General features: G+C 45.2%; 1 protein-coding gene across 2 annotated transcripts; it reads right to left on the reverse strand.

Moving 5' to 3' along the window:
* Nucleotides 1-357: 357 nt before the first annotated feature.
* Nucleotides 358-22,799, reverse strand: KLHL6 (kelch like family member 6). Of its 2 annotated transcripts, none has more exons than XM_071566749.1 (7): nucleotides 22,483-22,799; nucleotides 17,552-17,717; nucleotides 11,161-11,610; nucleotides 8,813-9,050; nucleotides 5,283-5,485; nucleotides 4,176-4,389; nucleotides 358-1,826 (listed from the first exon to the last, which is right to left on the reverse strand). In XM_071566749.1, exons 1-7 carry the CDS (start codon nucleotides 22,737-22,739, stop codon nucleotides 1,525-1,527), a joined length of 1,830 nt encoding a protein of 609 aa, XP_071422850.1. In that variant the 5' UTR covers nucleotides 22,740-22,799; the 3' UTR covers nucleotides 358-1,524. The 2 variants fall into 2 exon arrangements, with proteins under 2 accessions (XP_071422850.1, XP_071422851.1); XM_071566750.1 differs by having other exon boundaries at nucleotides 1,728-1,826; nucleotides 4,180-4,389.
* Nucleotides 22,800-24,253: the final 1,454 nt, after the last annotated feature.

Consider the following 24,253-nt stretch of genomic DNA (forward strand, 5'->3'; position numbering starts at 1 on the left):
AGGAAAATTAGAGTTAGAAAATGTGGAGACTGGCTGGGATTATAGAATTGAGTTCAGGGCAAATTGCAGGATTTCTTACAGTCTTTCTGAGGGCAGGACACGGTGGAGCCCTTTGGGAGGGCTCCACCTGCCCCATGGGCTGTGTCTGCCCTGCTCAGCCTGCACCAGGAGGGTCTGCTGTACCACTGAGCACTCTGGCATTACTGTGCTGAAATTCAGGAACCCATGGGGTTTTTTTCAGTCCAACATGACAGGAATATTATTCTTAATACTGTAAAAGGCAAAGGGAGAAGGAGGGAGGGTGGCTGAAAAGAGTCACTGCTCCCTGTTTAGAGAGATTTGTTTTGCACAGTGTTTTCTGTCTTGATTTAATAGTGGGTTGGCTCTTTCCAGCAACTAGGCAGGGGAGGAGGGGATGGAATATGTTCCCAGCCTTTGGCCAAGAGTGTCCCAGAACGTCCCAAGCATGACCTCTTCAATGTTTGTTTTTGTTTCCCTACAACTGACCCAGATGCTGGGACTTGAGACTCGGGCCCTGCTGGCCTATTGAACATTTGGCCCTTCTGGTACTGCATGTGATGGTCTCGGGAATCAGGCTGGGAACAGTACCTGGAACTGTTTTTGTGTCCAGCAGACTGTTCTGTCCGATTGCATTCCAGGAAATCGAAACCCGTGAGAAAAATCCCGGGAGCGCACCGCCCCCCAGTGGGGATGGAGGATGGAGGGATGCGAGCAGGGGCGCCGGGACTCAGCTGGTGTAGCAAAGGGTCGAGAGGGAAACGCCGTTTAGGCAGAGCAGTGACTGCCCCAGAACACAGCAAAAGGGAAACTGGGTTTTGGTCTGCTTTATTAGAAAACAGCTACAGTGAATGTTCAGTGGAACCAGATTAGCGTTCATTTACATTTGGAGCCTGTGCAGTCTATTTTTTTAGGAATGACAGCAAGGTTTGCAAACCGAGACGGATTTTCTTTGGTCACGCAGAACTGAAAAACCAACAAAGTATCTTCACGCAAACAAATAAACAAACAAACAAACCAGTTCAAACTTAACCTAATGTGCCAACCACTGGAAAAAAAGCACATCTTTGGAGGAAACAACGTTTCACCAAAGGTACAAATCTTTCATTCCAAAAAGCATTTCACTAGTAGGTGCTGCAAATCCAATTTAACACAATAAATAGTTTAACAAACTTTGGGACCAGGCTGAGCTACTTCAAGTTTCAGGGTAGGTATAGCCGGGAAGTAAATTTCCCACCTGCACATCACATTTCTTTGCCTGATGGGAGGTATTGTGCTGGCAGGAGTAAACTACAGCTGGTCCCCAGTTTTTCTGTGGAGGGAAGGAATTAAGATAATTTAAGGATCTACTGTACAGAGGAAGTGCAAGGGCTGAGCATATATACAGACACTCCCCAGGGGCCCTCTGGCCGTGTTTCCATCCATGCCCCTGCAGCTACGAGCCATCCATCCTCACTGCAGTCTGTGTCACCACAGGGAGCCACCGGGTTTCTTTGAGTTCTGCGGTCAGACAGAAACTGCCCCGGGCACAATCTTACGGATGTGTGTGTAAGACTTCCTGAGGGTAACACTGCCGTGATGAGACACCCCCCGGGGCAGGACACACTCCTCTGTCAGCTTCTGAGTTTCAGGGTCCCAGCAGAGCACTGTTGCAATGACTTCGTTCTTTTCATCTCGGCCCCCGGTGATAAACAGCTTGTTGTTGCAAGGAGAAATCCCACAACTGGCTCTCTCGTGGGTGAACTGAGTCACCAGGCACCATGTGTCTTCCTGGGGGCTGTAGGAGTAGAGGGCTTTCATTGCTCCACCTGGAGAGGAAATGGATATTTGCACTAGCCATTCTTGTAAGGGATTTTAATTAAACCATCCACTTCAACAAGGCTCTGTTCCTGGCATTGGCAAGAATGATTTCTGCCCCAAAGCCAAGAAAAAACAAGGTCACAGGATACTTTATTGTTTTGAAAGCCTGATCTGCAGAAGGCCACTTACTGTTCATAAAGCTGTGGAATTTAAGGTCAGAACAAACTGCTGTGATCATTCAGTGTGACCACAGTGCACCCAGCAACAGACCTTTCCCATACCTGAGGCTTCAGCTAAGGACACAGCTTCAGAAAAATAGTCTTGTTTAAAAGTTTTGATCATGAAGGACCAGGTGTGGTAAGCCAACACTGTGAGAAATGGGTACAGCGTGTTTTCACTGACCCCTCTAACTTCAGTGTCCATCTGTCCATCAGCCTCCTGCCTGGAGGACTTTTCAAAAGCCCCTTCCTTGATTAGGAGTTTGTCAGACTGAACCAATAATCTTCTTATGGGTTTTTTAAACAGGGAACCCTCAGGTTCTCTGTGTTTTCCAGATCTGCAGTTATTCTTGAAATGTTTTGTACACCTTTTCAGTTTTGGAGAGTCCTTTTCTCAAAACAAATTTGTCAATATTCAATTCTCAAGTAAGGCTATGGAAATATGTTGCCTCCTGAAACTACCAACAGCAAAATGGTTCCTATTCTGAAATCTGCAGGGATTGGATGTGTCTTCTGTAGTGGCTGTACAGAATCAAAAAATCATGGAATTCTTAGGTTGGAAGGGACCTCTGAACATCATCCAGCCTAAACCTTCTGCCAAGGAAGGGTCACCTGGAGCCGGTGACACAGGAACACAGACAGGTGGGTTTGGAATGTCTGAAGAGAGGGACACTCCACACCCTCCCTGGGCACCCTGTTCAGGTGTTCTGCCACCCTCCATGGAAAGAAGTTCTTCCTCATGTTGAAGTGGAACTTCTTATGTTTTAGTTTATGGCCATTACTCCCTGTCTTGTTGGTGGGCACCACTGAAAAGAGGTACCATCCGCTCGGCACCACTTGAGTAGGGCTGGGGGACCCTCTAAGCCACAGTCTTACTGATGAGATGCAGCAGTGCCAGGGATCCCCCCTGCTGGCAAAATGAGCATTTATCTATTGTATTTCTAATAAATGCTGGGTCTGACAATGCTAGTCCTGTACTTGAGGGATGATCCAGTCATTGTGAGGTGACTTAAGTTTTATTTCCCAACTGGAGCAGACTGAAAACAGATGTTGTTAGTTGTAGTGATTCATCTGGCAGTTGGTAATGCATCAGTCTGGGTAATTTGATTGCTTTGGATACAGTAACCAAATACTCTTCTATCTTTTAAATTTCAGGTGGGGCTGATTTCTACCCAGTTGAACTAGATTTGGTTCTCAGATAGGTAAACAAGAGATTTATTGGTGGATGTCCCTGTCTGAAAGGTGCTGAATGAATGTAACTGGAGTATTGTGTCAGTTTTTATCAGGAGTCGTATCAGTCAGCCTGTAAGTCACGTGCCTTCTCGGTCTGTCATCCTGGACAAGCAGGATGAGGCCAATCCGTGTGCTGAGGAGAAGCATAAGGAATGTGCACAAAAGGTGCATGCATATATATATGTGCACACAAATGCAGATTATCAATCTCCCTTCAGAACACCATTTATTATTTGAATACTCCAGCTCTATGTCAGCTCTCAGCACGATATTGATTATACTGCAAGTGAGAAACATCCTGCTCCAAGGCTGAGAGGCAAGAATTTTTCAAAACTTCTGTTTGGAAAACAAAAGTTCTACTTTCTTTCTTTTGGTTTTTCCAGCACTATCTCAAGAAGTGTGCAGGACCCCTCCTCCCTCCATAGTTCAGCTCACCACCATCAAACTTATTCCCCCATCTTTGCACCCAGCTCTGCCAATTGGCTGAATTAACTCCAAGTGCAATCTAGTGAAGAGTTCTGGTTCTTTGGGTCTCTGTGGCTCTGCTCCAACAATCTGCTCCTAGTACTCTTATCCCTGCATAAATCCTGCATGCAGTGGGCTGTGTAATGCCCCTGGAGAGGAGAGGGCACATGATGTAGCCATGAAATCATGCCCTTGCTACTATGAGCACAGCTTTGGATGGCTTTGAACTGTCTCTGGGCTAGTTCCAGCTTTCCAAGATACCAACCACACTGACAGGGATTTTGATTTGGTGACTCTTCACTGCTGCCTGTGAATGTGCTGCATTCCCATCCCTCACTAAGCTCAATGGGAAGAGCCACCTGACTTCTTATACTCCACAGAGTTTGTGGGTTGAACCAACACACAGAAGGAACCCAGACAAGCCCTTGATGCTTCACTTACCCACCACGTAAATGTGGTCCCGGAAGCTGGCGGCGTTGATGCACTTGGCTTCCACCGGCATCGGAGCCTTCAGGCTCCAGGTGTTGATGGTGGGGTCGTAGCACTGAGTCTTGTCCGTGGCCAGCTTGCCATTGGGCCCTCCCCCAATCACGTAGAGCCTCTTCTTGTAGCTTGCTGCTGCAAAGGAGCTCACATTCACCATGAGGGGAGCAGCCTGTGGACCATAAATATCTTTAGTAACCATCTGGAGGAGTCAGGCTGATGCCCATGGGATGTGAGCTGGTGGAATTTTAAGGCTTTTAAGTTCCCTTTTTAAGTAGGGTTCAGAAGATAACATTTCTAGGGATAAGGGAAAAGTGTGTTTCATCTTTGTCCTATGACTGCAGAAATGCTTAAGAAAAATATGCTCAGCTCAACTGCTGAAATTAAAATTACATGATCAACAATTCAAAAGCTGGGAATGTCAGAAATGCCCCAAATCTCCTTTACACACTTACATACACTGAAAAAAAAATGAAATTTGTTCATACCAATCTTTCTACTTGCAGCTGCGATTGTTAGTTTCATTCACATTGCTTTGTATAATCTAAAAACTAAGGGTTGCATCTGCCATTATGATGCCTAGTCTCATTACTGTCATGGATTAATTGGCTGCCTAATTCTCTCCTCTTAGTGCTTGAAGTACAGTTAATAGAAGTGTGGGTTTTTTCACCCTGTTTACCTTGAAACTTGTACTTTCAGCTTAAATGTACCATATATAATGCACAGGCTGATATACACATTTTATATATATAATGTAACAGAGAGTGTTCAGCCTGTGCTCTGGTTCATGTACACTGTACTCATCCTTACTGACTACTAGCTTTAAAAACCAACCAAGAAAAGGAAAGTTAGACATTAGTTGTCTCACAAGCAATAAGTGATCAGCAATCCAGGGATTTTTACTTTCTGAAGGATATGCATGTCTATAGAAAAAAGTATTTAGTGTTTTACAGAGCAGAAATACTTAAAAGAATTGTACAAGATCATTTTTATGATTCCAAGCCCTAACCTTTTATGATTAAAATGTTCCAAATGAGTTAAATATCATGGGATCCAGCATCTTACCTCTGACCAGCAGTTATGAAAGGGATCATAGGCTTCCATGCTGTTGATTCTCTGCATGCCATCAAAGCCACCAATGACATACACTTTGCCACCCAGCACTGCCATTTTGTGCCTCCATCGCCCAATATTGAGATACTCAATTTGTATCCATTTGTTGATGGAGGCGTTGTATTTCCAGACATCATGCTTTGTTTCTTTGCCACCTGTGGTGTACATGACACATGTAAACATGACAGAATAGCTTGTATTTACTCAAAATCTCCTATATGTTTAAATATAAATATGTTCTCTCACAATAGAAAATAAGTAATTGTTACTTATTATTAACTTCTTAATTGCCTACACTAAAGGCCTGGCCCTCTTATAGCGGAAGAAAATTTCTGCATTTAGTTTACTTAGTAGTGAAGGAAACTCTGCACATTTTCCACAGCTAAATATTCAGGAAAGATAAATCACTGTTCCTCACTTTACCAGACCACAACCACTTTCATTTCAAAACTGAGTGCACAAGCAACCACACACAGCGTGGTGATATGCAGGAAACTTTTGTCTACCACTGGGGCTTTGCAGAATGCAGCAAAGGGACAAAAACCAAACAAACATGATTTACACAAGATAGCAGAGGATGCTGCAGCTGGTAGTGCCAAATCCCTCAAAGACAAGCCTGCACTGGGGAGCTGCCAGTTTGTGCTGGGTGGATCCAGCCAGCCTCGTGGTTGGCAGTGTAAAGCAAAAGACTTGACTCTGAACTCCCACCAACAGTAGACCTGCATGACCTGTTGCAAGGTTTGCTATTCAACCATTGGACCATGTGGCTGGGATCTCATTTTTGTACCTCTCCTTCTGGACTCTTTCCCTGCAGACTTGAATTTGCTTCATATTTATAGCTCAAAGATCAGAACTGGACCCTGCAAACTCATTCTAGAGCTGACTTGCAAGTGAGTCTTTCCTCGTGCTAAAGCAGAGAGCAGTGCTTTTAAACAAGCACTTTTGTTTGGTACAGTTATTGAACTGTAATACAAACGGATCTAGTTAAGCCTGAAACCACATTTACAGACTGAGTAGCTTATTCCATCATATGCAACCTGATTAAACATTTGCTTCACTGGTGAATATACTGAAAAGAGAATTCATATTCTATTGAGAAAGTGTCTGCCTTCATTGGTATTCTGTCCTGCAGCCAGATCACTGCAAACTGATGGAGCCTATCTCTGGGCCAAATAGCAGATTGAATGGGAGATAATTAGCATGCTAGAAAGAGTCGTTTGTAATGCTTTTGTCTCAGTATTTTTCACATGTATGTGTTGAATTTTATTTGCACTCAAATAGTTGAAGTGGCTGAAGGGCCTGAATGCAGCATTCATGGCTACAATGGGGCTGAGAGACTGCAGGTGTTCCCCTTACTCTCCCTAGAAATTTCCCTTTGACTTGTGCTTTCCTGCACAGGCTGAAACTCTGGTAGGAGCCTGAGCTGGACCAGAGGGTGAATTTGCTGCTCATCAGGGGACAGCGAGAGATTTTTCAGAGAACTGGAGGTTTATTTTGTTTCTGTTCTTTCTATGGACAACAATTCTTTCTAAATTGAGGGAAAATCATTCCTAAGTTTGTAAAGCTAACAGAATGTCAGTTTTAGTTATCCTACAAATGTAGTGTTTCAGGTCATCCAGTCAAAGCATTTAAACTGTTCGGGGTAAATCATGATCTAACAGTAATCATAATCTTGTGCAAAGGACTTTCCTATTGTTTAGATCCTAAAAGAACAGGGAAAACTCCAGACTGTACCAAGACACTGAAGGAAATAACCACAATGGAGGGGAGATAAGTTAGGAAAGATGCAACTCAAGTTTCAGGAGAAAAGCAAATTACAGGAGCTAAAAGAAAGAAAATGAGTAGAAAGATACACAAGAAGAGGCAGATTTTAATTTGCATTGAGACACTAATAATTTGGTTTAGCTAGAAAAAACTCTACTAATGGCTTTGGTTCACTGGGCTTTTTATTTGTGTGGAAAGAGCAAAAAGGAGAAAGGCAAAGAGGGGATGGAGAGAGAGAGTCAAAGACAGGAAATAAAGCAGAGAAGAAAGAAAGAGAACGTGTGAGAATAGAAGCAAAGGGGAAGCCAGCTTAGACTCGCCACAGCAGGAAATATGGTAGCCTTGGACTGGAGAGAGCCTGGATAGACCATAAAAGAAATGTGGAGAAGAGACACTGAAAAAGATGCCAGGAATGGAAGGATGCAAAAAGTCTATAACCTTTAAAATGAGGAAACAATAAGAGATTAAAGGCAAATGGAAAAGAGACCTCTCAGCTTAAGGGTGTGAGGGTGTGAGGGATATTCCCTAGCTGAGGTGTTCATCAAGGTTTCCCTCTACAGCTAACTTTTAACAGAGGGACTGATGCCACCTTTTTATGGTGAGCTGAAAGGGAAATCCTCCTTTGTAACTAGGGGAGGAATAGTCTTATTCTTATCCCAGGATAAGGATTTGATAAACTTTCAATTGAAATGAAGTACCAAAAATTTGTGGATTCCCTAAAGAAGGAAGGCACTGGACCACTATTCACACTTAAGCAAAGCATTCAGACTTTGGCCCTCCTTTCTACTCTCCTGTTTTAAGGGAGTGTGGAATTTGGTGGATGATTTTGTAGGAAAAAAGGGGATCCTACCCATGGAGTCCCTGCTCTGTAACATGACAGTGATGAAAAGCTTGCTGTCACTTTTCCTCTGTAAAGCAGAACGAGATTATCAGACTTGTTTTTGACAGGCCACCAAAACCAGCTGCTAAACTGACTAGCAAGCTTGAGTTTAACATTTTTAATTGCCAAAGTAAAAACTCTGTAGCCACAGAATCAAACTTGTGTGTGGAGCTCAACTCTATTTGCATGGAAAACTAAATATGCCTCCTGAAGCTTTCAAGATGAGGGCCAGCAAATGGGATATTTAGACCCATGTCTGGACTGTTTGGCTTTATCTGGCTTTGACAGTTTATACTGCCAAGTTAATAACTGCAAGCTGGCACTTCTGGAGTCCTGTCTGATGGCTCTGAGGTGCTCCTGAAAGTGCAGTTTCCAGGGAGCAATCAAACAGCAGTGACAGTTCCCTGCAGCTTCTTCACTGATTGTTCAGAACCTGTCAGATTCTGGCAGGGTTTTGCTTATGCATGTGAAGCTGCAAATGGACATGTCACAGGAGGACGTTGGAGCAATTGTTCATGTTATGTTTGGCAAACTGTTCTCCAGAGCCCTTGTGTGACCACGGTCCTGAGAGTTTAGGGTCACTGATTGTTTAGGGTGCTGCTTCACAAGTACACATGAATATTGAAACTGTTTAAAAAGGAATCCTATGCTAAAATCAGAACTAGGCAGTGTCCTCACACCTCCAGTGCTCTCTGGAGCCTGTTCAAAGCTGAAGCATTAGAATACCTGCAGTGCTTAATTTTCCTAAAGCTGCCTCGAGCACAGTCTCGATAAAATCTGAAAACAATTGTGAGAACCCTCTGCTCCCCTTTTGCCCTCCCAATGTCTCGTTCCTTACCCGATATGTAGACTTCATTTTTTAGCGTAATGCATGCAAACTCCACCCACTTTTTATTCTCATTCTCCGGCTCCTGCTCTGTGATTGGTAATTTTGCCACTTCCAGGCGGCTTCGCCTCAAAGGATCCAGGCAAGTCACTTCTGCTACAAACTTCTCATCTTTTGTACAGCCCCCTATGATCATAAACACCTCAGACTGGAACTCGTGCATCCTGGGCTTGGTCCTTTCTGTAATAATCTAAATGCAAGTGAGACAGAGTGAATACACAGGGCACTTACACCTACAATTACAGAAAGGTCTGGTGACCTTTTTTCTGATTACCTGTTTTGCAAATCACAACAGGCTTACATCAGCCCAAACAATTATCCAATGCCTTGTAAGCTGAAAGCCTGGAAAGCATCCTAGAAGCATTCAGAAAAGAGTGCTGTATCCTTCTTTCAGCAAGATTTTTTCCAACTCTGGACTTAGTTGCTTTTGCCTACCCACTGGGATCCTTTCAGGTCCTTTTGGGGAATTACCAGGCTGATACCAAGAGCTATGAAGGTGAGCAGTGGTGACAGGGCTGGGTGCATGTCAAGCAGCTGAAAAGGACAGGTTTTATTTGGGCTGATAGAGTGAGAGCAAAGTAGGAGGGCCCCAAGTTTTGTGTATGCCCTGGAGACCTTGGAGAGAGCGAGGCTGTAGTTACTGCTACCAGAAAATAAGTGCTCTCATTATTTGTCCTGAAGAGCTATGTTACACTGACAAAGCAATAACAGGTCTCAGCTGAGGAGGGTTTTTTTTATTTGTTTCTTTGTACATAAGCTTTTATTTCAAGCCAAAATTAGAAGAGTTACTTAAAGCCAGCACCAGGCTCTGAAACATGGTTAGCTCTAATTTACTGCCTGTCAGCTCAGTTTATTGGCCAGGTCTTTGTTTCAGGGACACTGGAAGAAGTCACTTCCCAGGTAGATATTCACCAGGAGCAAAGAATGCAGAGAGTGCTTGGAAACTTGTGTTCTGCTTGGAGGAAATACAAGACCCACAGGTTAAATGCTGTGCCAGGGGGCAGCTTGCTTAAAGTTTTACTTCTTATTCTACTTTTAACATGATTCTACAAATGGGCATAACTTACCTATATTAAAATTATTATTTACGCAGATGTGAATCTTCCATTTTGACTATGTTCAGGAAAATTAGGCAAATTTTTTTAAAACATCTGTCCCAGAACTTGCCAGCTTTCAGGACTCTGTTCTAACCTGCCTGCCACCAGTGCCAGACGTCAGCCTGGGGGAGGGCAGCTGGCACTGCCGGCTGTCCCTTTGAAGATGAGAGTAATGAGTGTTCAGCCCAGGGCAACACTCCCTTTGTGTATCCCACGTGGACCTGACAGCACTGCTGAGTGAGACAAGGCTTCCTCGAGGAGTTCCCACCAGATTGGCAGGCGCTGCCCCAGGTCACCCTGTGCTGTCTTACGCAGTCACTGGCACAAAAAGCACTTGGTCTCTCCCCCCATTCCAGTGACACATCCACTGTTAGTGACGGGTCCACAACATGCTCCTAAGGCCTTCTGCCCTTCTCTGACTCTCTGACTGAGGAGACACACACGTTTCCTCACATGCTCACATACTTTGCTCCTGTTATGAAATCTGACCTTTTGGCTGCTCTCCGCTCTACCCCATATTTTGGGCAATGAAATGTGACTGATACCTAAGCTTCCAAAGAGAACATGCACTTGAAGAACTGGAGATCCACCACAGCCTGCCTTGAGAAAGCAGGACAGGACTTGACTGGATGTCAGGATGAACCTGTGTGTTTGTGTGCAGGGAGCTCTACAAATGGCACATAGACAGACCTCTCCTATGGGAAGAGATTGTCTTCTGCACAGGAGATTCTTTATGAAACATTTGCCCTCATAAGTAACAGGTGGAGATGTTGCATATTCACATTTGAAAGAGTCATTACAGATTGTGGCACAGTTTAGTGGGAAAATTACTCTTCTTTTCTTAGGTTTGAAGTAATAGCTGAGAGGGTGATGTGTCAGGAGTAACAATAATTGACTTTTTACTAGGAAAGTCACCTGGGGTCTTTGTTTAGCTGAGCAAGAGTGTGTATGAAGGGTCAAGCTCAGATGTTCATAAACAGGAAAGCTGTGCACTGTTTTAAAACAACCCTCCAAAAGCTGCTAAACTCTCTAAGTCACCAGGATAAATTGTGAGGCCCATCTTGACAATTCAGTAGCACCAGTTATTGAAACTTCAGTGTGAGTACCTTTCTCTGCCCCATGGTACTGCTCCTTCTGATGGGATTTTTGAGCTGAAGCATGAGACACTTAAAAGAGTGGCTAATAGCTTTCTGTTTTACTCACCTCATTGCCTGACAGATGGTACATTCTTGCTTCCTGGAGCAAAGGAAAGACATCTGGACACTGTCTAATGAGTTGATCAGCTTCAACAGTCTCTACAAAGTACCAAGGGTCCAAGAGGGGCAGCCGGACATTCTCCAGCACGTATGGCAGGAGGGAAAACCTTTCCGACTCCTTGTACCGGACCCAGTTCATCACAGTTTCGAACACCTGTGCCTCCTCCGTGACGTAGAGGTCATCACTCTTCAGTGTGCTGCACAGGATGTCAGCCGGCAGCTCCAGGAACTCCTCGTAGTTCAGGACCTGGGTGAAGTTCTGGATGATGTAGTTCTGCACTTGTTGCTTCAGGCTGTGCAGGGCGTGGGCATCAGCCAACCTCAGGATGCCAACGCAGTTCTCCGGCTGGAGGGCTTCAGTGAGAAAACTGGCACAAGCATCCACCATGCGAAGGAACTGTGGGCAGAAAAAGCACGTTTAGGCACAGAATGGTTACTGTAGGACTTTATCACAGTAGAGCTATGGAGCTTCAGGGCTGGGTCCCAACCACCCTTGCTCAATACAGCAAAGAACTGAGGGAGACAAGAATTGGGTCATATGAGGACAGGTGTCTCCCAGAGTCTGCAATTTGAAATGAGAATTTCTTCCTCCTGCTCTTTCTTCTCCCACTGCATCCATATTGCTCCTTTTTCCTCTTGCAGGATGCAGAAGACCTGTGACAGTCATGAATTTTATTTGTTTCAAAGAGGGGTTTCTACCATTCCCTTTCCTCCATGAGATCTCAAAGCACTGGCAGTCATGGAATTGCAGAGCACGGTTAAGGTCTCCGTGTTTCTGCTGTACTTACCTTGCATGTCAGCTCAGACCACCTAGAATAGAGTCTGTTGTGGAGTGCAGGTGGCTCCACTGTCTGCAGTTATGCTCCCATCATCCAAACACAAATGTGTCTGAGGTCTTGTGAGAGTGGTGGAAAAATGAGTGTTGAGGTCTGGAAGGTTTGGACCACAGTGCTGCCCTCCCAGAGGACATGGCAGCTGTCCTGAACTGGGGTAAGAGACAGGAAGAGATTGGGCATCAGCAAATCTTTGAGTTGCCCGACAGATAAGGTTGTCTGGCAAGTATCTTTTGAGGGGAGGCCTTGAGAGGTTCTAGTGACCTTTATTTTCCTTGTCATCACCATTGGCTGAAAAAAAGACAGATGTGCATTTTACACAGTCTGCTTAACCGGAAAACTGGCTGTGTTTGCATTCAGTGGGGCAGGACAACCACTGTCATGAATTTCCTTGGCACAACAGGCCCCACCTGAGCATCCCAAATGTGCAGATCCTTGGCCACAGATGTCTGCAGGGCATTTTCCATGAACTATGATCTGAGCTGGATTGCTGGTGATTAATCAGGAATTGGGAACCATTTTTGGGTAAGTTACAGTGCTTCATCCTGGGGTTTCCATCACCTCCGTTTTCCATCACTTCAGATATGGATACAGCACCAATACTTTGTGTTGGTTTTGTCACTGAGCAGTGCAAACAGCAAATACAGAAAGATGGGTCAGAGCTGATGCTGTGCATTTTCATCCGTGCTTTTTGGGTCTTCTTTCCATCCAGCATCAGCAAGCAAACTATTTTAACTCGTTCTACCTCACTGGGGAAAATTGCACAGCAGTAATTTAGGGGCAAAGAGGAAGCGAAACATTTTAAACACTGTAGTATGTAGATTTGTTTCAGTAATTAGGGTAGAATCTTCCAGACCTGTCAGTGTCGTGTTGACACATTTTAGACTGTTTATCAGAGCTGAGCGATCGCAGACGCTGTGTACAGACTGCCTGGTTCCTGTTTTACATTTAGATGTGGTCAAGAGTTTAGAGAAATGCAACTGACTGAAGAACAGGGGTATGTGAGGTCTCAGAACGTGTTGCCACCGTTGGGATATGTCAGTGGCACGTGGTGGCACCGCCGCTGAGCTCGGTGAGCCCTCGGCACCTGCCACATTCACCTTGCCTGTTCTCTGACACAGCACAAGGCAAGCACTTTGGACTCACCAGTGCACCTCCCTGAGGATCTGAAAGGGCTACCACCACATAATCCTCAGACCTGAGGGAGGTTAAGGATCAGCCTTATTAAGCTTATTAGGCATAAGCATTAAAACTTGTCAGTAATTAGACACAAAGAAAACAAACCTAGGACCTGTCAAGGTCACTCATCAAGTCATCCACAAGTCTGGGAATAGACCCCAAAACAATGTTCTCACCAGCCTAGAGCAAACCACTGTAGAGTGCTCTAATTATTTATGCATGGCTTGTTATGAGCCATGCTCAGGAGGTGACACCGGAGGGTTTTCTCCCAGGCAGTGCACAATTGTCTAACGGCCAGCAGGTCTCACCAACCACACCGGGGAGCTGCTTCTGGCCAGGCAAATGCAGAACTGTGAGTGTGGGTGTGAGAAACAGCCATGCTGAGGGCTTAACCGGGGAGGGTGGACTTCTTAGGAACATAGCAAGGCAGGACTTTCCCTCGCTGCTGCTCCTCATCTCTGTGCTGCACTGTCTCCCCACCACTCCCTTCATTTAGAGACAAAATTGCCCCCAAAACTCCCCCAAAGCTTGCTGGGCATACGTCAGTCAGTCCCAGGAGAGCAGGTGACTCAAGATTACCAGAAGAAAGACACCTCTAAACTTCTGCTTCATCTGCTCTGACGAGTCTGGCAGAGCTCTGAATTTTCTTCTTGCCATCTGCAAGTGCCCTTCCTAATGCCACCCCAAGTACTTGAAAAGCCCTGTTCCCTGGGAACAGTTTCTTCAATAAGTGATTCCTTCTCCTAATGCCCATTTGAATCCAGATTCTTACTTGCTAGAGACATCCCATATGCTTACTTGTCCTTCACTTGGCCTTCTTTCTGAATAATAAAATTTTTTCTCCCCATTAAGTCCTCACTTGTCCCAGCTTTGATATAATGGTGTAGTGTAAGCAGTGCCAGCAGCCCTGCCTCCTGCTAGAACCCCCAGAAAGGGAGGGGAATGGTGGCTGAAAGGGCTCACATTCATAATCCCTCTCTGTATGCAGGACACTTCGGGGTCAGATCCTGCACCCTGCAGCTGTGGGGCTCTCCAACACCCACTCTGCTGTGGCTGCAGGGACAGCACGTCCCAGCTCAGCACTGACACCTGCACCACGAGGGAGCCCCACAGCCAGGGTCAGCCGGGCAGTGGAGGGGCACAGCCACCTTGGCTGATGGCTTTCTGAGCCCAGAGCCCATCTCCCATCTGGAGCTGCCCCTTTGGGCCCTTCTCCCACCTGGAGCTGCTCTGAAGCCCCTCACTAGCAAATCTTGCTTTCTGCTCTGACACGGCCAGCACTGCACGGTGGCTGCTGGCACCATCCTCTGACAGCCACCCTGGCTTTTCACTGCTGACTGGCTGCAGGGTGGTTGTCAGATATTGATAAGGTGTTTTCCTAAGAGTGCCTTGTTTCATGGAAAGTGGATTAACATAGGGATGAGAGGTGCTTTGGGCGTCATAAGGCCATCAGGCACCATCAGGCTGGTGGTGCTTCAGCTGCACCCTGAGGGCAGAGCAGCTCTGCTCTGCTTAGAGGAGGCAGCTCCAGGACATCTTCCACTGTTTGCACTGAATATGGCATTTCCATGGCACTGGGCACCACAGCCCTTGGCAACAATACTGTTTCTCTCATCTGCTCAGGAGCTTGCTTCCCTCCTGCCATCTCTTTGTTCCCACCACAGCAGCTGATGTGGCCCCTCACCCAAACCCTGCTGAAGTTCCTGGAGGGGTGCAGACAGGTCTGAAGGTTGATGTTGAGTTACAGTGAGGAAAGCAGAGCTCTCTGCGATGGCCCTGAGAAGCAGCTGAGATCTTGGCCCTGCCCAGAGGTGAAGGGATGAGCAGCTCTGCAGGCAGTGTGAGTGGCAGAGGGTGTTGGGCTGAGCCAGGGTGGGCACCAGCCTTGCAAGCACAGTGGCTGGACAGCCACCAGCCCACACAGAGGAGGTGACTATTGAACTCGTGTCGCAACTGTGCTTTAGGTGGAAAAAAATTGTCTGGGTCACTTGAGGGTGAGGCTTTGCTGTTCAGCAGCTCCCTGTTCCAAACCCTTCACCTGCTTCCCCCAGGAGGAAAGCTCACTGTGACAGGGACATCTGCTCTCTCCAAATAGCCCTCCACCCTTCCTGCTGTGACTGCATTTGGTCAATACTTATTGGAAGAGAGTAAGGGAAGGCTTAATAACATAAAACTTTTTCAAAAATAGAGATATATTTTCCAGAGAAAAGTAGATATCTATATTGGAATATCTAGAACTGTGCAAGTTATTTTTTCTTTGGTTCTTTACCAAGTCTGCAAGATTAAAAAGAGTTTTTCAACAAGTTGCTAGTTAGATAAAAAGGTTCTATTGGGAATTTAGATTTCTCACATCTCATTATCTGAAAAGAATTTCCCAAACAAAAATATTACAATAAATTGCATAAATAATCTTCTCAGCTATTGATATATTGAAATGAAGCATTTGATTCTTTCAACTCGCTGTTTGTTCTTCAGTATAAATAGCAGAGACAAGCTGGCAGAAGACTAGTTTAGGAGATTACTAAAGGTTTAGTAGTTACTAAATCTTTTTTACACAAAACAAATTTCCAGCCCAAACTCTCAGATTTATAACATGAGGCTTTAAGGCTTATAAATCTTGATATTATTACAGTTGCAGTAAGACTTGGGATCATTACTTTTAGTTAATCACTCCTGGTTTTCTAGGTTTTTCTTCTTTTTTCAAGTTTACTCTCCTTACTTAGGGCACCCTAGTGATTTTATCATTACTCCAGCAGAGCTGGATAGTTTTCTTAAAGCACCAGCCTTGGGAATAAAATTTAATTTTAATGCAGAATAGGGAAGAGAAATGAAAAAAGGTGAGTTTATACTTTGGATAGTTTCAAAAGAAAAAACAAAACAAAACTGAGAAATGATCCTAAGGAAAAAAATAAGGGGTTTAGAAGAAAACAAAAAAGTAGACAGAAAAGTGTCCTGAAAATGAACCAAAAGTAACCATTGAATGTTACAGTTGGGAGTGTTGGGCTGCTGAAAATGTTGGTGTTACTGCACTGTGGGTCCAGGAAACATTAGAGCTGCACCACCTTTGCTAAGTTACCTTGGGGAGCACTTTGAGATGACTTTCCCTTCTCTCCCTACAGCAAGTACCAGTTCCCATTACCCCAAAGACCACAGGTTCATTTCACGGAATCACAGAGTCATTTAGGTTGGAAAAGATCTCTAAGATCATCAGCTCCAATCATTAACCCACCTCTGCCAAGCCCACCACTAAACCATGTCCACAAGTACCACATCTACATGTCTTTTAAATCCCTCCAGGGGTGGTGGCACCACCACTGTCCTGGGCAGCCTGTGCCAATGCTTGAGAACTCTTTCAGTGAAGAAATGTTTCTTAGTATCCAATCTAACTTTTTCCAGTGTAACTTGGGATAATTTCCTCTTGTCCTACCACTTTTGATCTGGGAGAAGAGGCTGAGCCCCACCCGGCTACAACCTTCTTTCAGGTGGTTGAAGAAAGTGATAAAGTCCTCCCTGAGCCTCCTTTTCTCCAAACTGAACACCCTTTTCATCCATTCCTCATATGACTTGTGCTCTAGAAAGCAGAGTTCCAGAATTCCAGCACAAAAATCCCATGTAAAATTCAAGAATCTGAAGCCCATAATGAACCACGATGATTATGGAGTCAGATGTTCCTGGCCTTCCTTAATGAGAGGACTGGACACACACACACATTGGCACTTGGCAGGTTCTGTTGGTTACAATTTGTTAGCAATTTGCAGCTTGGTACCATGGACTGCAATTTGTTGGACCTCACAGGTGATTTACAGGACACGTGAATGCCTCGTGGACCAAAGGCTGAGTAACACTGCTCAAGGCTGACTTCCCACAAGCCCCAGGTCATGACTAAAACCCTTTACATCATGAGTTCCCTAAAGGAGGATGCTAACTTTGGCTGGCCAAGCCTCCATGCCAAGGCAGTGGGGAGGGAGAGGCAAAGTTACCTTCCTGCTTTGGCCAGCCATGCCAGCCACTGGCCACTAACTCTTTGGGGCTGGAGGATGACCGGCCTTTGCAGGCTGACCTGAACCTTGGGGAGCACTGCCTGGCAGGCAGCACATGGCAACAGCTCCTGGAGGCAGTGCCTGGCTTTTTGGCCAGTTTGCATGGCACCCAGCACAGCAGCATTCCAGTACAAGGCTGCCACTGCCACTTTTTACTACAGTGTAAGTCAATATGAAGCAAAATGCTTCCAGAACCCATGAAATCTGAGAAGTTTGCAGTGTGTTAACCAGGGTAAAACATGGTGTTGCCAGAGCAGCAAGGCTGGGCAAGTGCATTTATCTGTACCTGAAAGAGGCTGGCAGCTTCCAAGACTTTCTGTACATTTTGCTTTGTGATGAGCATCTTGCTGGTGTAGGTGTAGTCCAAGAGTATATTCATGGTTTCTGCATCAACTCCCTTAAGTATGATCTTCTCTTCATATTTCTCTCTTAAATCATTGCAGAACATGGCCCTGAAAAGAAAGGCATTTATCTTTTGCTGCTTCCCAAGCAGAATGAGGCATTCTGAAAACATTTGGTTATACAGATTTCAACACAGAATTCTCTGATTGCTTCACACTTTATGCAATTATTGCACAGAAGCAAGGAAAATCTTTTTGTTGCTTTCATACCTCTGTACTCATGAGTTTGATACAGGTTACACATGTGATGGATACCTCCAAACTGGACTTTACAGTAGACCTAGGGCTCCATGGCAGCAAAATGCAGCTGGGACCTTTCTCGAGTGTCTGGACTGATGCTGTGGAGTAGTTGTGATGTCTCACCTGCTGGCCTCTTACAGACTTGTTCTGGTTTTGGTACAGGTCCGACTCATTAAGCCTCTGGTTTTCTCCATACTTCGTTAACAGTTTATTTTTTTTCCAATTAAGAGGCTGACTTTTTCTCTGCTCAATTTTGGAAGCTACTGGTAGGATTGTAGAGTTGGTACCTCTTGACTAGAGAAGTATTTGAATAATCATGAACTGGAACTGCTGTTAGCCAGAAAACACAGTGATTTCATGCCATCTCTTCTTTGGTGGATAATACTGCATTTGAAAGACAATTACCACACACACCTTTGGCACTAGTCAGATATTTCATGTGGGAATCAGAAATTGTCTAAGAGCTGTTTAAATCACTTTGCATTGTGACAGCTGCAAGACAAGCACATGTATCTTCCTCTACATGTTCAATTCATAGATTTAAGTTTTTCTTCCAATGCTTTTTGCTTTTACTTAGGATTTGATCAGCCCCATCTTGTTCACTGCATTAAGAGAATGAGACATCACATCATTTGGAATCTGGCTCAACAGATCAGAGTTACATGAGGCCACTTGTAACTGCGTTGGTGAGAAACATGTGCAGATCTAAAGTGTAATTAGAAGCGCTCTTTACCCTGCATACCAAGCCCTTCTTTATTAGTCATGTACAGTGTTGACAGGACAGTGCAACCTGGAAATGGCTAGAGGTCCCAACTCACAGGCCATGCTTTTCTTGTAAAAGCAGTGCCAGAACAAAGCTGTCTGATTGACACATCTTACTGGAACCAAGATGTAAACAGGTTTTATTGCAAAGCAGTTAGGCATGGTGAATGGCAAATGGATGGAAGATACCAGCTGCTACTTGCTCGAAGAATTACCTGTTCCTTACCTCAGCAGAAGTTTTATTGCAAGGTCTTAGTTATTTCAGTGTGTAAAACTGCCTTTTGGATAAAGAGACCTAACTTTTCAGCAGGAAACTTGGGCAGAGAAGTTACTTGTCGGAAAATTTGTTCAGCCAAAATTCTCATTTTCCCTTCATTAGCCTCAGCTCTTTAGAGATCTTTGGTTGACTGCTCTGCCCCATGGGCCAGGTTCTGCTGCCACTGAAGTCAGAGTATTTCTAAAGCATCAAGACAAAATGCTCCTTAACTTCAGTGACCGCAAGACTAGGGTTCCCATTGCTTCTCTCCCTCTGGCAGTGTGGAATGATGTATGTGGAGGGCATGTGGGCAGGTGACCAGTTGAAAACAGTACCCACTCAGTACCCACTTCTCCCTGGGAACGGGGTTTCAGCGCAGAGAGGGAGGATGGCACAGAACAGCCCTTTCAGCTGCGGGGATCGACGGGTGCCGGATGCTGCATCTGAAGGAGAGGCAGGCCCATGTAGGACGCAGGTGTTGTCTGCTCTTCTTCCTTTCATCTCTTAAGCTGGTGACTCCAGCCTGGTATTTAACCATCCCTGTCGGGGAGCTGAGAGTCTCACTTCCGTCCCACAAAGCTGGAGTGTTTGATGGGGTGGGTTAGAGATACCCAGTGCCTGTGCAAGGCTGTGAGAGACCAGCCTGCCGATTCTGGTGGTGGCTTCACACAGGGATCTGCTCAAAGTGCTTTGGCCTCTCTGTCTCCTAATCTTTGCAGTGGTGTTAGAGCTGCCATCCACTCCCAGTTTCGTAGGGTGTGGGTTCATGAAGCATGGCTGCAGCCTCCAGAAATCACACATTTAAAGCACCATGCTTTCCCACCAGTACTCCTCTCTTCAACGTGGCAGGGCTGAATAGGGCAGTGCTACACAGGAGAGGTGACTCCTGTGATCTTCCTTCTGCTCAGATGGAGTGATCCTCATTCCCACCCTGTGTGCTGACCAGAGGGAACACCCAACACCACTCAGGCTGGTCAGGCTGAGCTTCTCTCCTGGGGATTAAAAGGCTGCTTCTGAACCTTTCTGTACTTACCCTCAGGAGGCTCTAAATCTTTCAGATGTGGCTACTAATTTCATTGTCTGATTCTCCAGTGCTTGTCCCTGTGTAATTCCAAACTACACCTTTGAATCAACACGTACTCTAAGAAATGGACATGAAATGAGGGCCCAGCACCAAATTTAGAAGCCTAAAAATGAGTAAATGTAGAAAAAATAGGAAGAAATCTCGATAAAATGAGGGATTGCAGTTTATTAAGTGCTTTTTAAGCACCCACCCACACTGGAGTGCTTGTGCTTGAAATTATAAACCTGACTTCAAACAACCATGCTGGAGTTTGAGGATGCTCTGAAAAATATTAGTTCAGCCTCTCCCAGGCCCATTCTCTCACTGCCCTGAGCAGTGCAGGAGTAAAGAACTACTGCTCCACCTTGGTCAGCTCATATTTTGTTTCTCTGCTTTGTTGCCATCATCCAGACAAATGGAGAGTTAATCGTTTTAGTCTACAGATGCAGGACATGACACAAGAACTAGTCTGTCTACTCTCTATCAGTGCTGAAGGAAGGACTAGAAGTTAACTTGGTTTGAGTGTGTCTCAGTCAGCTGCTGGGGATTGCCTGCATTGTGGCACCCAACGTTCAGGAAGGGGGTTGTGTAACTTACTGTTGCAGGGAATGAAGGCCATGACTCACTGGGTCCCTTTGCTTTGCTCCTGTGCCTGGGTGTTAGAGGCCCTGTAATAGCATGGAAAGTACTCACAGGAATAGTGGGATTTAAGAATTCCTTCTTCCTTTGAGTCCATGCAGCTTCTAGTGAATTATGGCCAGATGAATGAAGCTGCCTTGTGAGTAGCAGAACTAGTGAAGCTCAGTTCCCTTGAAGACTGGTGTCCTCTTTTCCCTCTTCACAGTAAACTCAGCTTCCCCTTCCTGAGCCCTGCATTCTCCCTGGTTATTCCTGTCACACACACTTGCTGTCCTTCCCAGGAACAGCTCTGTGCCCAGCTGAGCTGGGGCAGCGTGTGCTTTGCTGGTTCTGGGCACTGTGTGTATTGGCGGTCCAGGACACTGTGCTCCTTACCCAGCAGAGCACTGTGGGGTCCCAGTCCCATCACCTCTCCTCTCCTGGCTGCAGATTTCTGTCAAACTTGTGTGAACTTCAGTTTTGAGTTTTCCATCCTCTGCCAAACGTGACTGAAACTAAGCCAAAGAGTCATGACAAGAGGCACTGATAGAGTGATGTAATAAATCTCAACTCCATGAGAAGCCAAGTGAAACAGAAGTACCCAGGGGAGCAGACCCTACACACCTGTGCAATTGCCTTGGGATGAGATGACCTCCAGCCAGTATCCCACTTCCTTCCAAAGGACAGGCTCAGAGCTCAGTGGAAAACCAGCCAACAAGTGTTATCACGAAACTATCTTGCTTGATTTTTAACCGTGAAGTCCTCCTGATTGCAGCACTTTTTCTCACAGAGGAATTGTTTGTTTTGTTTTGTTTTCAAATTATAATTCTGGTAATTCTGATTTTAATTTGTGCATCTGCTCTCCTTTCTGCACACAATGCTGGTAAGAAGTATTTAGGCATCAGTGCTTTTATCTGTACATTTTCCCATATGCAACAAATGTAGTTTCTGTAGAAATAATACCTGTGTCCAAATATTCACAGACACAATCTCTGTTCTAGGTTATAAAAGCAGAACTGTTCTTCCAGGCACTACCAGCAAAGCTTACCAGACTCCATTAAAATTAGCTTTCTGCTCATGTCACAAGTGGTCACAGGTTCTTTTTTCTGGTGTTTCCTCTGTAGCTATTCAGTCATCTGACCACTTTAGCAGTAAAAGAAAGAAAGAAAAAAATCCCAGCCATGCAAATGTGATTGTCTAAATAATAATGGAAAATCTATGTTAAACCAGTACCGAGTTCCTCTGTGTGTCTAAAATTTGTTCTTGCTGGCCAGTAGTCTCAGATAGACTATCTATTGCACTGAAAGAGTGAAAAATTGAAGAGAACCAGGGGGAGAGGGTGAAATGGTAAAATTGCTTTCAAGGAGGTATTTCCATTGGCAATTGAATTTTTTTAACCCTAGGGCAGATGGAAAATTCCTTCTCTTTCCTCCCCAACAATTTTATACAAAATGTATTTTTACCCCACAATAGTAACAGAAAAATTGGCAAGGTCCACAAACCCACTCCTATTTCAATAAAAATGCCCTGTGATATGAATGGGTATTCCTCTCTGCCCAAGTCCCAAAGGTGAAATACAAAAGGCTAAAAATATTTACTAAAAACACCCTTTTTTCATCCCCTTGTCTGCCAACACTCTATTTTCTTCATGCCTCCAGAGGACTTTCTGCCTGCTGGTATCAGAACTCTGGCAAATCCACAACTTGGCACCTGCCTTATTTCAGTCTCCTACTTTAAAAAATGAGCTGAAAGGTGTAAAGAATTAGAGGCTCACTGCAAATTTGCAGTTTAGCAGCCAGTTTACACTCCTTGGAGATCTACACTTCAAGCCTAAGAAGCAAAGTCAGTTTATTGAGAATGTTTGTTACAAGCCTTACCTGAAATAATTGCTTGCTGCAGCGAGGACCACGCGGTGACAGGAGAATTCCCTGCTGTCCACACACAGGATTACATCTGTAAGAGAGTTTTCAAGCCGAAGGTTCTCCAGGCCATTCTGGAGCACCAGAGAGAGACCTGTATCATCAAACTTGACCCTCTCTCCACTTGAGACTTCCACCAGGTCGCCCATCCTTAAACACTCATTGTCCAAGGAGATCTCGGGCTCCTCAGAGCTCTTCTCCAGCGTGTCCCCCATTTTCTGGCCAGCCCCGTCTCATTCTCCCGGTGCTTCAATCTAAAAAGGGCTCCTCCGCTTCAGACGAATCACACTGCAGAAGTTGGGCGGATTTCCTGTCCAGAGGTCTCTGCTTATCTGTAGTTGTCACACACACATAACAGGAAGCCTTGCACTTTCTCATCCTGTTAACACAAGCAAACGGTGCGTGTTTTTCATTGATTTTCAGGCAGTATCAATGTGTTTACAAAGGACTTAAGATGCCTCTGCATGTGAGAAGATTACAAGTGACAGGGAAGGCCTTCTTCCCACCCTCAGGCCAGTCCCTTGCTGTTTTCTGGGTCTGTTCTGGTGATAGATGCATTATATGCCTATCAAGTCACTCCTGGTCGATTGTGCTCCTGAAGGAAAGGGGGTAATATTTTAAATTTCTTTTTCCAAGTATGTGATTATTAATCACTGAGCTGGTTTGGCGTTTGGTTTTGGTTTTTACTAATATGCTCACATATTCAGAAACCCCTCCAAGTGGCTGTTTCTGTCCCTCATGATCCAGCAAACACTGGATGGCTTTTCTTTAAGGCTAAATGGGCACAACTCTCCCCAGCACATGGAGCAGCACCAAAGATCTTGCAACTGGTGGTGCTCAGGCCACCCTGCTGGGCACAGGGATGTGGTCCATGCAGCCAGTGCCATGTCACCAGCTCTTACTGGTAGTGAAATCCTAGACATGGAGAGCCTAGGGAGCAGTGTGCCCATGTTCATCCCCACCATCCCCACTGCTGGAAGTAGCTTGAGTCACAGCTACATCTGACTTGCAGTCCCCTGTATGGTGGTGGGACCAAGGGCTGTGAACCTGGAGGTGAGGACACAGCAGGGGAGCTCTAGGGCTGACCCTCCAGCATGGCAGGAGCACACAGAACACAGGGCTGAAGGTTTCACTTTCAGCTAAGGATGAATTGGATCTATTTGACCATCATCTAGATGAGAAGCTGACCCAAGATGAGTTAATAAGTCACAAAACCTATTGAAAGTAATGGGGTAAATCCCCTGGCTTGCTTAGGAAGCTCACATGCTGGGAAACAGAAAAGCACACCCTCTCTCCCTGCCCCGAGGGGAATGCAGAACCAACCTCTAACCTTGGGAGCTTGAGTGCTCACCAACCTTGCCTTTCTGATACTTCTAGGAATCCTTGTTTGGCCAATCCACGTGTTCTTATTTCGTGTTTGGTTTCCTCTTTTCTCTCTAGCTTGTATAATTGAACTTACAATTTTATGGGAAGCTTGGCTTCCCCCTTCTTCTACAGGGAGGTGAAAACACATTTTGAGAGCCTGATTGAAAGATCAAGAGGAAGGAAAGCAAAAAAATCTCCCTCCTGCTTCCCCCTACCTCCTTGTAATGGGGTTTTCTTCATTTTGTGTAGTCTGTGCAGCCTTTTGGCTTTTTCATTCCCCAGCTGATGTAAATGTGTTCCTGCTGCCTTTTGTGCTAACTTCTGCCAATGAACGCTTCCTATTTTAAGGCCAATTTCATCTTTC

This window comes from Pithys albifrons, chromosome 11 (genome assembly GCF_047495875.1).
Source record: "Pithys albifrons albifrons isolate INPA30051 chromosome 11, PitAlb_v1, whole genome shotgun sequence".
In the NCBI taxonomy this organism is placed as follows: Eukaryota; Metazoa; Chordata; class Aves; order Passeriformes; family Thamnophilidae; genus Pithys; species Pithys albifrons.